General features: G+C 40.6%; 1 protein-coding gene across 12 annotated transcripts in view; it reads right to left on the bottom strand.

Annotated features, from left to right (window-relative positions):
• Positions 1–564: 564 nt before the first annotated feature.
• LOC129724262 (cytoplasmic polyadenylation element-binding protein 4) overlaps positions 565–15688 on the bottom strand; it is an 88225-nt gene continuing 73101 nt past the window's right edge. For all 12 annotated transcript variants that reach the window (XM_055679001.1, XM_055679009.1, XM_055679016.1 and 9 more), the window contains exons 7-9: positions 15529–15682; positions 14754–15461; positions 565–2346 (exon numbers count right to left, since the gene is read on the bottom strand). In XM_055679001.1, the coding sequence (XP_055534976.1) occupies positions 1974–2346; positions 14754–15461; positions 15529–15682 (1235 nt within the window). In that variant the 3' untranslated portion in view covers positions 565–1973. The remainder of the gene's footprint in view (positions 2347–14753; positions 15462–15528; positions 15683–15688) is intronic.

The raw sequence follows: 15688 nt of genomic DNA, 5'->3' as shown, positions 1-15688 counted from the left end.
AGTCGAAGTTCTGAAAAGCTTCAATAAATACGTAAAAAGTGTTTATAATGATTCATAGTGATTTTACCGAAGCCCGTCTAGAAATTAACTTGGGCACTAGAGGGTTAATATATATCAATGCTACAACAGACCAAACTAATAATCCCCGAAACTTTCCTCCAGAAGCCGCTAGATTGAAGTAGACAGGTCACTTCTAAGTGTTCAATCAGTTCGAAACAAAAACAATGATTACAATATATTCATGTCTTGCGACCCAGCCACGGTCACAGCATCGATTGGTTACGCCCGGAAAGCATTAAAATGTTGGCAGTTACCTCATGTATAGAAAATACAAATATTTCTTACTTTATAACAGAGAGCAAGGGTAAAATTGCCATGGAATATCTAAAACTCTCAAACTATGCTAAAATTCCTCTAGTTAAAATACATATAAAATTAGAATAAAATTAGACCAAACTATATTACCAATGTTTAAAAGGACGAAGGTAACACCATTACTGTTAAAACGAAAAAAAAAAAAAACAAAATATATAATTTTGTGCCTCACTAAAAAAAAGAAAACAATCGTTGTGCAGACGAACAATGTTTATGTAATATGATGAATCAGTTCCAGATCGAATCAATCTGGTGGTATATAGTATACAAATATAACAATAAATAACATGTACACAACCTAAACAATTATTGCACAAATAGCAAAAAATGATATCTCCGATAGAATGGGTTATATAAATGCATTTCATGAAACCTAAATGCAATCAAACGAATATTAAGATAACATGTTACCGTCCCACCGGTAATCAAACAATAAATTATTCTACAGAGAAAGAGAGAAAAACCTCATCTAGAGACTACAAATTTCCCTATCGTTAAACAAATTTTTGCTCCCGCGGAGGCAATAAATAAATAATAAATAGTATATGACGGTAATTATGAATTACGTTGTATAAATTGCTGATTGCTTGAGATTATTTTCAAAAATATCCCTGGAAGATCCTAAAATCTAACTGCTCCTATTTCTTCACTTTCTTTTCTTTCTTTTAGATAGGCGAAAAAGTGCAACAATATGATATCGCCCCAACTAAAAAACGACACTATATCCAGCGCAGTTCCTTTGCTAACGATCCGGCATTCAATGTTTAAAATTGTTTATAAAAGTAGCTTTTCCATACAATTCTTTGTTGCTTTTTGTTTTATAGTTTTTTTGTCGTTTGCGCCAGTTTTTCTTCGCTCTAACAGGTTTCTTAAAAACTGCATTCCGCTTAAAAGTAATCAAAATCCTATTGGTTATTAGCCTATATGGGCTTCTTTTTGTGGCCGAACCTACCATACCGTCTTCCCCCTTTTTTTCTACCATGATGGACATTTGACATTCACGACAATTCGTTCGATTTCTATACGGCTGGCTTGAGACGATGAATCCTCGAGTCCCTATCCTAAGTTTCAGCACTGAATTATTGTACTAGAGCAAGTGTGAGCTCTTCTCATAACCATTTGAATGATAATAGTTTGCTATTATTACCAAATGAGCGTACACGACTGAGCGTAATAGAAATGTTACGGATTGTAGTGTTTTTTTTTACTTTTGTTTTCATATCCGCCTAGCGGAATTCCTTAGTATAAAGGAAATTTCATACGTGGAAATATCCCAAAGCGATTCCGCGGAGGTGTTTTTTCAGCCATAAATACCATCTAACGGAATGATGATTCAGTTTTTAACAAGCTGCTCTCTTCGGAATATACAGAACTGTCGCAGCGTAGCGTTTTTAAAACAGTAAAAACCATGTTGAAAAATTTTGATTGAATCATGAAAAACCATCAACATCGTAAGCGGGAATAACAAAGACCGATATTAATTCGGCTTGAGCATGTTGCCAAACACGCAACGTCATGTATGTGTGATTGTGTTGAGACGTTATCTAAACGAACAGCCTATGGCTGGTTGCTTCAAGCTTTTGAGTTTCACTTACAAGTTACAGGCCTCCAAATTGCTGCTGGAGCTGTTGGTGAAGATTGGCTGGCCCGTGACAGGATACCGGTGATGAATCTGCCGAACTGTTACTACTGCTGATACACGGCGGAGAAGGTGATTTCGGTGAACCATGCAGCGAATGATAAGAATGATGCTGGGAGTGGTTATGTTGTGATTGTTGTTGTTGCTGTTGCTGCTGACTGTGATGATAGTGAAGCTGGGATTGAGGATGGTGGTGTGGCTGGTTTACAGTCCCCGACTGTGGTCCAACACCGACGATTGCGGTCGACTTCGAATTACGCGTCAGTGGTTTGTGGTTCTGCAGAGAGCTGTCTCGATTGTGCTGAAATTGCCAGCAAGATCGGCAAAAATATCTGTAAGGAAAATAGAGTAATTTAGTAAAAGGATTACGACCAATTGACGACTCCTCAATTCATCATCATATATCTCATATATCTATAAAAGCGAATTTCTGTCTATCCGTCTGCTAACTATAGACTCAAAAACTACTAAACCGATTACCGTGGAAATTTGTACATAGGGTATTCGAGTACAACGTGAACTGTGAAAGTCAACTATTGACCTAATGACAAATGTCGACACAAGGTCAAATAATCATTTACTTACAATCAAAAAAGCATTGAATTTGGTCTTGGTTGCTAATATACGACATGGTTTTCCGACCTAAATTTATAGTGCTCAAACCACTTATATACAATATAGGCAAAAACAGGTTTAAAATGTGTGGGCATAAACATTCTTCCATTCCTGTAACCTTATTTTATTGAAAGTTAGCCAAAACATATATTTAAGCAAAAATGTGACTAGTATTTGATCCTGCTTCGAACTACCGCTGATCGGTTGAGCTAACAAGCTTACACATATCAGCGCTAGAGGCGCTACGCATTGTTGATAATTCAATCATAGCAGTCTCAATGTTTTGGTTGGAGGTTTTGCGGAAATCTGTAGAAAAATTGTCCGGAAGCACCGTTATCGATCGTAAAAGGTTCAATCTGTCTACCGACTCGGCTTAATTGATGTTCTGAGTGCAGTTTCACGTAAAAGGTAGGTCTGTGCAATGTGTTCGATTCACAATTTTACAGTTTTCCTTTCCACTAAGGTCCGCTTAATAAAACCCGTAAAATATTCGTCGGAGGCGCTGAAAAATGGTTCCTTGTCAGCATACGCTGAGATCCCAAAATCGACACTTCGAAAGAAGTTTCTACAGAGACATCCTGAAATTTCGAAGCGAACCCCGGAGGCCCTCAAAAGAGTATCCGCTAAGTTGACCGCGGAACAACTTCAGGGATATTTTGAGCAAAGTTGGTAAACAACGTCGAGGGAGGAAAGCCGTACGTACGCCGTAGCTGCAGACGGGTGTTTTATCCCTCCGTTAATCACTTTTAAGGAATCCTTTAGTAACCTTGTTGCTGCAGATACAGTGTCCGGAGCTGTCGGGGTCAATTTTAGCTTCAACCAGAATGAATCCGGATGAATGAAAGGAGATGCTTTTTATCACTTCGTAACGCAGCACTTGAACCCTCGTTGGATCGAATTAGATATTCCACGGCCAATTGTACTGGTTGTCGATGGATACTCTGGCCACCATTCGTTGAAGCTGTATAAGTGGTGCTACGAGAATGAAGTAAAGCTGCTGGTACTATATCCCAATTCGACACAACCATTTTACAGATTTTTGACGTTGCTGTATTTGAACCTCTCAAGGCAAAATACATCGAGCTGTACCAAAAGTGGAAATCAAGCAATACTGAGAAATTTTTCAACGCAGTTGCGTTTATGAAGTTACTTAACGAGACAAATGTTGCTGTTATTCGAAAACAAACCATCGTCAATGGGTGGCGCTCAACTGGACTTCAACCTTTCAAGTACTCAAACATGAACAAATCTCGTTTAGTCCATACGTCGCTCTTATCTACTCCCAAATCAACGTTAGACAGTCCGGATACACTGCAATTTTCATCTTCACCAGCCAAAGTGAACAATAATCCGCACCCGACATGCAACTTTTCTAATATGGATATGTCGGAATTTAAGGAAACAAATTGCATTTCGAAAAAATCTCATTGCGAAACTATGGGAACCCATGGGAATGGATTTGGCGGACATTTGTGGAAGAACCATCGTCATCCTTCAGTTCTCAGCTAATGTCTGAATCAACTGAGCCACAGCAACACTTCCCGAATAACTCCGCTGAATTCGACTGCGACTGGGAAAATTTACCGTCAACTGTTGAACAAGTGAAGTTGTATCCCAGCAAACTAGAAAACTGGTATCGAAAGTCCGGGAATCTGTTGATAAGCTTCGAATTCATCTCAAGATGAACGATCCATCAAAACTGGTTAATTGAACAGGTTTTAATTGAAACATCGCTAGCCTTCCCTCGTGCATCTTCGGCCCTATTGCGGGTACCACAGGTTGTAAGCAAGACCACTCGTCCCAAAAAGAGGTTTAAACTATCGTATGACGTAATGTCTGACTTGGAGATTATCAAGGAAATGGAACAACGTGAGAAGGATGATCAGAAGGCTGCTGAAGATCGTGAAGTTGATCAGATTGCCCGTGCCGAGCGAGAGAAACAGATGCGTGAACTCAAAGACGAGCTGTCTTTAGAAACTCAACGAATCAAACCCACTCGGGAAAGGTAATAACGAGTTCTCCGTACGTGCTGAAAAAATAAAGACCACTTAGATTCAAGAATATTGCAAGATTGATTTTATTGAACGAATTCTACTGGAAACCCAGAGAGAAACAATTTTCTTTTCCAAATTTTCCGCTTGTCCTTTTATAACTTTTTATTTCTAGGCTTTGAATACTTTATTGCTATTCATTTTTTGTTGCCTGCTCATTGTGCTGCCATGCGGCCATCGTTGTTTTTCCCGTGGAAAACAAAGTGTCTAGTATAAGCACTTTTCCCTTCTTGCGAAGGGATGTCGTATCTTTAGGTATCACTTACACACTTGATATTACATTAAACAGATTCCTAATAAGTTAATTTAACGTCGAGATAAACCTATTCTGGTATTGTAGGAGAATTGGGGCAAAATCGACATGTTGCTGACATTTTACGTAGATCAGACACCCAGTGGTGGGCACCGCTAACCAAAAATTTAGCGACGCTAATCGCTAAGCCGCTAATCGGAAAATTTAGCTCGATAATCGCTAAACGCTAAACCCACATTAGCGGAACTTTCGATAATCGCTAATCGCTAACTTATTAATATGTAAATAGTCATCGCTATTTTTATTGCTCGTGTTTTGTAAGATTTGGACCACTTTGATCTTTCGTGGTAAAACAAACGAAAACAAATACTGTTTAGAGCTGTTTACAATAAGAGGTTCACAAAACGGTGTTCATACTTGATTTTGTAAAATCAAGGAGTAACAAAAGTTATTCATCTTGCATTAAAAATAGATACTTTTAGGAATGTTTTTATAAAAAATCGAATATTATCTGAATCGAAAAAGTAGAACCGAAGTTGTCATAATTTCAAGCGATTTGCAATTCACGAAAGTGCCTTGGTGTGCCGAAAATTCAATCTAGACCTTGTGAGCTCGTTCTCCAAAATGCTCCTGTGGCTTGTACGATAACTGGACTCCATTCTAGAGTAAAAAGACTGACTTGCACTTGTGTCGTAAAGGGGGAACTCTAGACAATTAAAACAATTGCACGTTGTTCGAATGAAACATAGGTATGTTCCAAAAGTAACTTCCTTAGTAGAGTATGTTTATCTTTCGAAGCAATTTACGTACGCCATCAGCAATTCACAGTTTTTCTAAGTAGTTCTATTGTCGCTTCTCTACAAAATTTAGCGAATTAGCGATTAGCGTTTCGAAGGCCAAAATTTTAGCGACGCTAACAGTTTCGCTAACCAGCTCAAAAATAAGCGAAATCGCTAAAGCGCTAACTGAATATTAGCGTCGCTAATTAGCGATTAGCGAATTAGCGGAATGGTGCCCACCACTGCAGACACCTACCAATCGATTTCTGAGACTTTTTTACTTAATATAAGATATAATTTGACTACCACTTTTAGATATTAGCGCATTACCATTTATGCTCAGACATACTCGATATTATTTTGCTTTGTGAAATATACTAAAACCATGCCAAAACCGGTTTCGTAGAATCACCGTTTTGAGCTCAGGTTTTGTTCGATTCAAGATCTGTTTTTTTTTAAGATAGGTAAAAAAATGCTAATATGTGGACAAACTCTTAGAATTTGGATATTTGGTCTTAAAACAAAATGGCGTCGAAAAGACATAGAAAATTTCCGGTTTCTCAAAAATTCAAAATGGCGCCATTGTTGCCCCTTAAGTTGAAATATGTTCAAACTCGGGAAAATTTATTTTCGCATCAAACTTCATCAAAAAATCATGCATAGAAGCCAAGGCAAAAAAATTGTTGCACTGTGTAATCGGACAATAGACTGTATCGATGTTATTCAGTGATAATGAGAGTATAGGGATCTCAATCAGATACGCAACACAATTGACTCGTTGTTTCTGGGTTTGCGTCGTTTTGACAGTACGATCATACATTTTCTGTCAAGTTTACATCATCAGAACGTGAACGTGCCCATTGGCTGAAACTTTGCATAGACGTTTTCATAGGCAAAAGATGCCATTTTGTTCTATTGGTTTAATTTTTTGGAACACAACTCATTTTTGAAAAGCTTTTGAAAACCGCTGTTTCGGATAGGTATTGATGATTATAAATATTTTTAGAGCCAACACGGTTCGCTAGAGGGGTGTGACGTCTTCGGCAAAGTTGTAAATAATAGTTTTGTCTTTCGAAAAAAATATACACTCTAAAAACAAATTATTAGTTTTTTGAAAAGAAAAATTAAAAGAAAGTTAAAAATTAATTATCCAAAGCAGCCCATTTAAAAAAACTGTTTTTTTTTAACAAAAACTACGAAAGATTTCCTGAACAACGAAACCGGTCATGGAGAAATCAGAAAAAAAAGTTATATTTTTTTTATTTTTTTTTTGCAGGGTACATTTTTTTTTGGAAGAACAAAGTTATTATTAACAACTTTGCCAGATACACTATGCCAATCAAATAAACCGTTTTGACATTAAAAATATTCTTAATTCCTCATAGAGTGCTCTAATGGAAATTAGAAATATGTCTACACTCTAAACGGTTTGTTTGATTGCCATAGTGTTTTCGGTAAAGTTGAAGATAATAGTTTGTCCTTCCAAAAGAAAAACATGCCTTTTGAAAAAATTATTGGAAAATATTTTTTTCAAAAAAAATAATGATAACTTTTTTTCTTGATTTCTAAATGATCGGACTGATTTCATTGTTTTGGTAATCTTTTGTAGGTTTTATTAGAAAAATGAGATTTTTTAAAAATGAGCTCTTTTGAATAATAAATTTTTAATTTTTCTTCTAACTTTTATTTATCAATAAATAATATTTTTCAGAGTATTTTTTTTTTGGAAAGACAGAATTATTATCTACAACTTTGTCGAAGACGTCACACCAATCAAACGAACCGAAGTGCTTTGTTTATTTTTTACTCATTTTTCACAATATTATGAACCACCCTATGCCGAATAAATGAACCACCCTAATGAAACATAATGTATTCGATGTTAGTTATAGTGTATATCACTATACAGGCTATTTCAAGAGCCTAGTGATCAATTTCAAAAGATAAGTTCTAAACATTTTGAACTCCGCCTTCCACAATTGAAAAATCGTCCCAGAGAGTCGATTATTGCAAAAAAAAATTTCGGATGACACCAATTCTCGACGTTTTATGCGTTTTTAAGTCATTTGGCATTTAAAAAAAAATCGAAAACCGAAATTTCAAGTAGCCCCTGTGCCCGCTGTGCGCTACCCCATTTTAAGTCCGATTGTCATTCCGCGTCGAACACTCGACAGAAATGGACGTGCAAAGTGGTCGTTCTATTACAATCCGGTCCGTGTGTACGAATAGCCAAACAAAAGAGTGTATTATTATTAGGCCAACTAGATTGTGAGTTGTGTCGCTACGTTCTGTACCCGACTCGCAACTTTGGCTGTATTGGTGCAAAATACCAGCTGCAGTTTTGATCTGTGCACAGTGAATAGATCTTTCTAATTCAAGGCCATCAGTTGACAGTCGAGTCGTGTCGCTGTGCTGAGTGATCTCACACCCGGCTCACTGCTGGTGGCTGTATTGGTGCTGCTGGCTGCTTTGGGTGCAGCTTCGAACGATCGGACAACCACTGCTGGAAGGAAGAAGTAAATAGGTACGTGTTCTTGTCGGCGCTAGTGCGCTACATTTAGCGCGATGGATATAGATCCCTCGCCTCCCCCTGACCCTGACCCTTCTGTTACCCCCTCCCCTGTTCATTCTCCAGTCCCCCCTCGCCCCAGGCTGTACCCGGACGGATCTCAACAGGACAGCTATACTGTTTATTTTCGTCCAAAGTCAGGAGTGAATTTAAAGCGATTAAACATACTGCAAATTTCTAAAGACCTGACGAAGGGGTACAAGGCCGTGACCGAAATTTCCAAGGTCCGACCTAACATGCTCCGTGTCGTGGTCAGTGATCTGGCACAAGCCAATGCTATCGCTTGCTCTGAGCCCTTTACACGCGAGTATCGCGTTTACATACTCGCACGAGACGTGGAGATCGACGGTGTCATAACCGATTCGAGTCTGTCTGTCGAGTGTATCCTAAAAAGCGCAACCGGTTGCTTCAAAAATACCGAAACACAGGCGAAGATTTTGGATTGTAAGCAATTGCGGTCCATGTCTCTCGTCGGCGGTAAAAAAGTTTACACTCCGTCAGACTCGTTTCGCGTTACGTTTGCCGGATCTGCACTCCCTAGCCACGTCTCGATCGACCGGGTTCGTCTGCCTGTGCGATTGTATGTACCCCGTGTTATGAATTGCACCAATTGCAAGCAGTTAGGCCACACAGCCGCCTACTGCTGCAATAAGGCACGATGTAGCAAGTGTGGGGAGACTCATGCGGAAGATTCTTGCAGTGTTAATGCTGAAAAATGTATTCACTGTGGGGAAAACCAGCATGAGCTCTCCACATGCCCGGTGTACATGCAGCGCAGAGATAAAATCAAGCGGTCACTTAAGGAGCGTTCAAAGCGTTCTTATGCTGAAATGCTGAAGAAGACCGTGACCACTTATACCATAACATCGAACCCCTTTGATCTGTTGTCCTCTGATGAAACCGATTCTGACGATTCATCAGCGGGAACATCTTATGCCAATCCTGGGGAGTCTAGGAAGAGTGAAAATGTTTCTTCTCCTAAACTTCCCCGTAAAGGTCCTAAGATTTCCCAAAGTGTAATGAAAAGTACGAACAAACCAAACAGTGCTGCGGAAAAACCGAAGCAAACTCCTCCTGGGCTTGCAAATTTAAAGTCCCAGAAGGAGTTCCCAGCACTGCCAGGAACATCTAAAACCCCAGTTGTTCCTTTTGCACATCCAGTTGATGAAACAAACTCTGGATTAGTGGAATTTTCTGACATTGTGGACTGGATTTTCGAAAATTTCAATGTACCCGATCCAATTAAAATTTTTCTTACAGCATTCCTCCCAACAGTTAGATCATTTTTGAAGCAGTTGACTGCCCAATGGCCCCTCCTTGCAGCGATTGTATCCTTCGATGCCTAATCCAAATGCGAATATGAAGGAATCTATCTCTGTCTTACAGTGGAATTGTAGAAGTATTTTACCAAAAATTGATTCGTTTAAAGTTTTGATGAATAAAAACAAATGCGATGCATTTTCCCTTTGTGAAACTTGGCTTACTTCAAATATTGATCTCAACTTCCAATCTCAACTTCCATGATTTTAATATTATTCGCCTTGATCGAGACACCCCATATGGAGGAGTACTTTTAGGGATTAAAAAGTGCTATTCTTTCTATCGTATTAACCTTCCCTCGATTCCAGGCATCGAAGTTGTCGCATGTCAAATGACAATACAAGGTAAAGAGCTTTGTATTGCCTCAATATATATTCCTCCCAGAGCACAGGTTGGGCAACGGCTGCTCTTTGATTTAATAGAACTTCTACCCTCGCCACGTTTGATTTTGGGAGACTTCAACTCTCATGGTGTGGCTTGGGGTTCCCCTTACAATGATAACCGCTCCTCTTTAATCTATAACCTTTGCGATGACTTCGACATGACTATTTTAAACAACGGTGAAATGACACGTATCCCGAAACCTCCAGCGCGCCCAAGCGCTTTGGATCTATCCTTATGTTCGACGTCGCTACGGTTGGATTGCACATGGAAGGTAATCCTCGATCCTCACGGTAGCGACCATTTGCCTATTCTTATTTCAATTACAAACGGGTCAACTCGCATGCGACCAATTGACATTCCGTATGACCTCACACGGGATGTCGATTGGAAGTTATAGGAGGAAATGATTTCAAAAGCGGTCGAGTCGATTCAACATCATCCACCACTTGAAGAATACAACCTCCTCGCGGGCTTGATTCTCGACGCCGCGTTGCAAGCCCAAACGAAGAAATATCCCGGCGTAACGATCAAAGAACGGCCTCCCACTCCGTGGTGGGACCAAGAGTGCTCCGATGTCTACACGCAAAGATCCGACGCGTTTTTGGCCTTCCAGAAGGGAGGTATACCTGGCGACTATTTACGGTATTCGGAGCTTGATACCAAGCTTAAAAGTTTGGCTGAAGCAAAGAAACGCGGATATTTGCGTCGGTTCGTGAACGAGACGTCGAGGGAGACATCGATGAGCACTCTTTGGAACACAGCCCGAAGAATGCGGAATCGCGTAACGGTCAATGAAAGCGAGGAGTCTTCAAGTCGGTGGATATTTGATTTTGCCAGGAAAGTATGTCCGGACTCTGTTCCTGAGCAAAACATTGTTCGCGATGCGTCTCTGGGCCACGACGGGATAGAATCACCTTTTACGATGGTAGAGTTTTCGGTTGCCCTTCTGTCCTGTAGCAATAACGCGCCTGGGTTAGATAGAATCAAATTCAACTTGTTGAAGAATCTACCCGGCAATGCCAAGAGGCGCTTGTTGAACTTGTTCAATATGTTCCTGGAGCAAAACATTGTACCGCAGGATTGGAGGCAAGTGAAGGTGATCGCCATCCAAAAACCAGGGAAACCAGCTTCTGATCACAACTCTTATAGGCCGATTGCAATGCTATCCTGTATCCGGAAATTGATGGAAAAAATGATACTCCGTCGTTTAGACCATTGGGTCGAATCAAATGGTCTGCTATCAGATACTCAATTTGGCTTCCGCCGTGCCAAAGGGACGAATGATTGTCTTGCGTTGCTTTCAACAGATATTCAGCTGGCGTATGCTCGCAAAGAACAAATGGCGTCTGCGTTCTTGGACATTAAGGGGGCTTTTGATTCCGTTTCTATTGACATTCTTTCGGGTAAACTTCACCGACAAGGATTTTCTCCAATTTTGAACAATTTTTTGCACAATTTGTTGTCCGAAAAGCACATGCATTTTACGCACGGCGATTTGGCAACTTTTCGCATGAGCTACATGGGTCTTCCCCAGGGCTCATGTTCAAGCCCCCTTCTTTACAACTTTTATGTAAATGACATCGACGAATGTCTGGCAAATTCATGCACGATAAGACAACTTGCAGACGACAGTGTAATCTCTGTTACAGGAGCCAAAGCTGCCGATTTGCAAGAACCGTTGCAAGATACCTTGGACAATTTGTCTGCTTGGGCTTTACAGCTAGGTATCGAATTCTCTCCGGAGAAGACTGAGATAGTAGTTTTTTCTAGAAAGCATGAACCTGCCCAGCTTCAAACACAGCAATGGGTAAAACGATTTCTCAGGTTTTGGTACACAAATATCTTGGTGTCTGGTTCGACTCTAAAGGCACCTGGGGTTGTCACGTGAGGTATCTGATGAAAAAATGGACAAATAGTGAATTTTCTTCGTACAATAACCGGACAATGGTGGGGAGCCCACCCGGGAGACCTTATAAGGCTTTACCAAACAACGATACTGTCTGTTATTGAGTACGGGTGTTTCTGCTTCCGCTTCGCAGCGTTGTTTGCGTATCGCCTTGGGTTTCATGCAATGGACCCATACGATGAGTTTGGAGATCTTAGCTGGAGTACTACCATTGAAAAACCGCTTCTGGAGCCTGTCTTCTCGTATTCTAATCAAATGTGAGGTCTTGAACCGTCCCGTGATTGAAAATTTTGAAAGGGTTATCGAACTTAATTCTCAAACCCGTTTTATGACATTGTATTTCAATCACATGTACCAAAATATAAACCCTTCTTCGAATATTCCAAATCGTGTCGACTTCTCAAATACTTCTGATTCTACTGTGTTTTTCGATACATCCATGATAGAAGAAACTCGTGGAATCCCGGATCATTTACGCGTGCAGCAGATCCCTAATTTTTTTCCAATAAATATCGAAACATCAACTGCGACAATATGTACTACACTGACGGATCACTTCTTGATGGGTCCACTGGCTTCGGTATCTTCAATAACAATTTAACCGTCTCCCATAAGCTCGATAATCCTGCTTCTGTTTACGTTGCAGAATTAGCTGCAATTCAGTACACCCTAGGGATTATCGAAAAAATGCCCACGGACCATTATTTCATCTTTACGGACAGCCTCAGTTCCATTGAGGCTCTCCGATCAATGAAAGATGTTAAGCACTCTCCGTATTTCCTGGGGAAAATACGGGAACATCTGAGTGCTTTATCCGAAAAATCGTTTAAGATTACCTTAGCGTGGGTCTCTTCTCACTGCTCGATACCGGGCAATGAGAAAGCGGACTCTTTGGCTAAGGTGGGCGCAACAAACGGTGATATTTATGAAAGACCAATTGCCTTTAATGAATTTTTCGCATTTGTACTTCAGAATACGATCATCAGTTGGCAAAATTCTTGGACCAGAGGGGAACTGGGAAGGTGGTTACATTCCATAATCCCCAAGGTGTCGACGAACCCGTGGTTCAAGGGGTCGGATGTAGGTCGGGATTTCATTTGCGTGATGTCCCGGCTTATGTCCAATCACTATAGATTTGACGAGCATCTCCGTCGTGTTGGGCTCGGGGAAAGTTGTATCTGTGCCTGTGGTGAAGGTTATCACGACATAGAGCACGTTGTTTGGTCATGCCCTGTACACCGTGACGCCAGGTCTGGATTAATAGCTTCCCTGCAGGCCGAAAGTAGGCAGCCGGCTGTTCCTGTTCGTGATGTCTTGGCGAGCCGTGACCTATCCTACATGTCCCTTATATACGTTTTCCTGAAATCCATCCACGCCCCAGTTTAGTCCTATCCCCTTCCGCCTACATCCAAGCAAACGACAAGAACACGTTAAGACCCCGGATCCGGAAACACCAATCAGACCCGCACGATACTCTCAAGGCCCGATGGAAACAACCCAATATGCCAGTCCGTAATATCTTGGCCCAGCAGCGGAACGAATTTAGTATGCTGCTTACCTATGGCAATGAAAACCATCAAACAGCAAACCTGTGCTTTTAATGCAAAATATTCTAGCTTTAAGTTAGATTTAGTTTCAGCTCGTAGTCGGCAGCGAGGATAAAAAATTTGCTTTTAGTTATTAAGATACTTTAGAAAGTAAGCTACCAGATATAATTGGCGCCATTAAACATTGAATTGTATTTGTGCCGTGTCAAATAAACTATAGATGAAGATAAAAAGGCCGATTGAGCTGAAATTTTGCACAGGGTGTTTTTTCAAGCAGGTGAACATGTTGTATATGTTTTTTTTTTTTTTTTGAAATTCGAGATGACCATTTTGGCTGGCACCCTACAGCACACACATGCAATGCTAAACGGGCCTGTAATTTTTCATTTCCTTATTTCTGTTGGTTCTTCCAAGCTGTCGCAAATGACAAAATGACAGCCTATAAACTTCGACATCATTCGGCACGAATCCGAGCGGGATGTCAGGTGATTATGATTCACGACAGTAAGGCCGATGAAAGAATGAAAGAGAGATGGTGCGAAGCACGTTTTTTCTTACGTGGGGAATAATATCAACAATGGAAACACATATGAAACGGTTTGCTTTGTATTCAATATGCCACCGGCCTATGAAAAAGGAGAAACGAAAAAGTGCGAGTCGATGACAGCCGCAGCCGATCAGCAAGCTGTTAACAGCGCAAGCCAAGCCAACAGGACATCCTCAAAATGAGCAAACTACGCTTTTATGTCCGAACGAACAAAATACATGCCCAAAAATGAGCTGCCGTGTGCAACACGAGACTGTTTCGTTGCCTTGTGTAAGCTGGAGCTGTATGTGAGCTCTCATGAATAGCTCATGCATGAGGCTGTTGGAGTAAAAAGGGAGAAAAGTCGTCAGTACTGTGTCGCTCTTCAGTCTTTTTCCTAAGCCTGTATGGAAGTGGCCGTACTGTAAAGATCACAGGGCGCAGGACATTCCAAGGAACGAACGGGGAAAAAATAATCATAAATGATTTCAAGGGGCATTCTATAGAAAACTTCACAAACGTTCATTTATTTCGAAGATAAAAAAATGATGTCTCCACTAAAGTTGTTTGTTATAAAATTTGTCACAAAAAACGAATTCGCAAACAAACTGGTGTTTTGAGGTGCGTCAATCACAAAATTGCAACCTCTATATAATGGAGAACAATTAATGGAACCACTTTGCTGAAGACATTACAGCTCTAAAATTGTTTTTTTATTTTTTTGGGTCAAGCAGCTTTAAAAACAGTATACGTTTGTTCGAAATTAGTCTAAATATAAGCTCTACATACCTGAAGCAGACTATTTCCCGACAAAAATATGGTCCGTGTTGTACTCCACACATCGAGCACAGCGAATCCTCCAGATACGGGTCCACCTGAAGTTTCTTGGTAAATTTGGCTGTTTTGATTTCGATGAACGCTGCTACGACAGCTTTCATGTAGGAACGGGAATTGTTAAATGTGACACGTGCCGATCCTAGCGGATACTTATACTTATCCGTGTCTATCCCAACATACACGACCCCGTCGAAAAGATCGTTCATAATTTTAGCCAATCCCTCAGCCGTCAGCTGACCGTGTAATGCTCCAACGAACACCGTCTTTGTAGGATCGAGTTTCTGAGAGGTGGATTTGACGTAGTTAGAGTCTGCAATGTTCCAAGGGATCACCTCGACGTCCTTGGATTTAATACGCTTGGAGGAAATTTTGAAATTAATTTTAGCTCCTGGTGGCGTGAGTAGTTTATTCGGCTGATACAATTGCAGCTGTTGTCCGGATTGTTGAATCGGTTGAAGTTGTTGCTCGTCGCTACCGGATGACGAAAAAGTCAAAGCCCCAGAAGAGTTGGTCCCTCCACGGTTAGATCCATTGTAACTGTTTGCGTCGGTGTAGGTACAGGCTTGCAGTAAAGCCTTAACCTGCTTGTCCGACTCGAATATAATGTACACGTATCCCTTAGGCTGTATTGCTTGCTGTTCCTTACCGGGCCACTCGACTCTGAATTAATTAAATAAAAAACAGAATTAAAAAAAGGAGCTCATTTTTTTCGTAGTGATCTACTTACTTGATTGACCCGAATGGTTTGAAGATTTGAACTAATGACTGTTCACTTATATCCCAAGGCATCCCCCCAAGAAAGATTTTCGACGAATAAGTGACAAGACGATGCGAGCGAGGAGGCAACACACCACTCCATGTACACGTTGCATCATAATGAGCTGGGG

This window comes from Wyeomyia smithii, chromosome 1 (genome assembly GCF_029784165.1).
Source record: "Wyeomyia smithii strain HCP4-BCI-WySm-NY-G18 chromosome 1, ASM2978416v1, whole genome shotgun sequence".
NCBI classification, from domain to species: Eukaryota; Metazoa; Arthropoda; class Insecta; order Diptera; family Culicidae; genus Wyeomyia; species Wyeomyia smithii.
The sequence above is the reverse complement of the archived record's forward strand: the minus strand, read 5'-3'. Positions and strand labels throughout refer to the sequence as shown.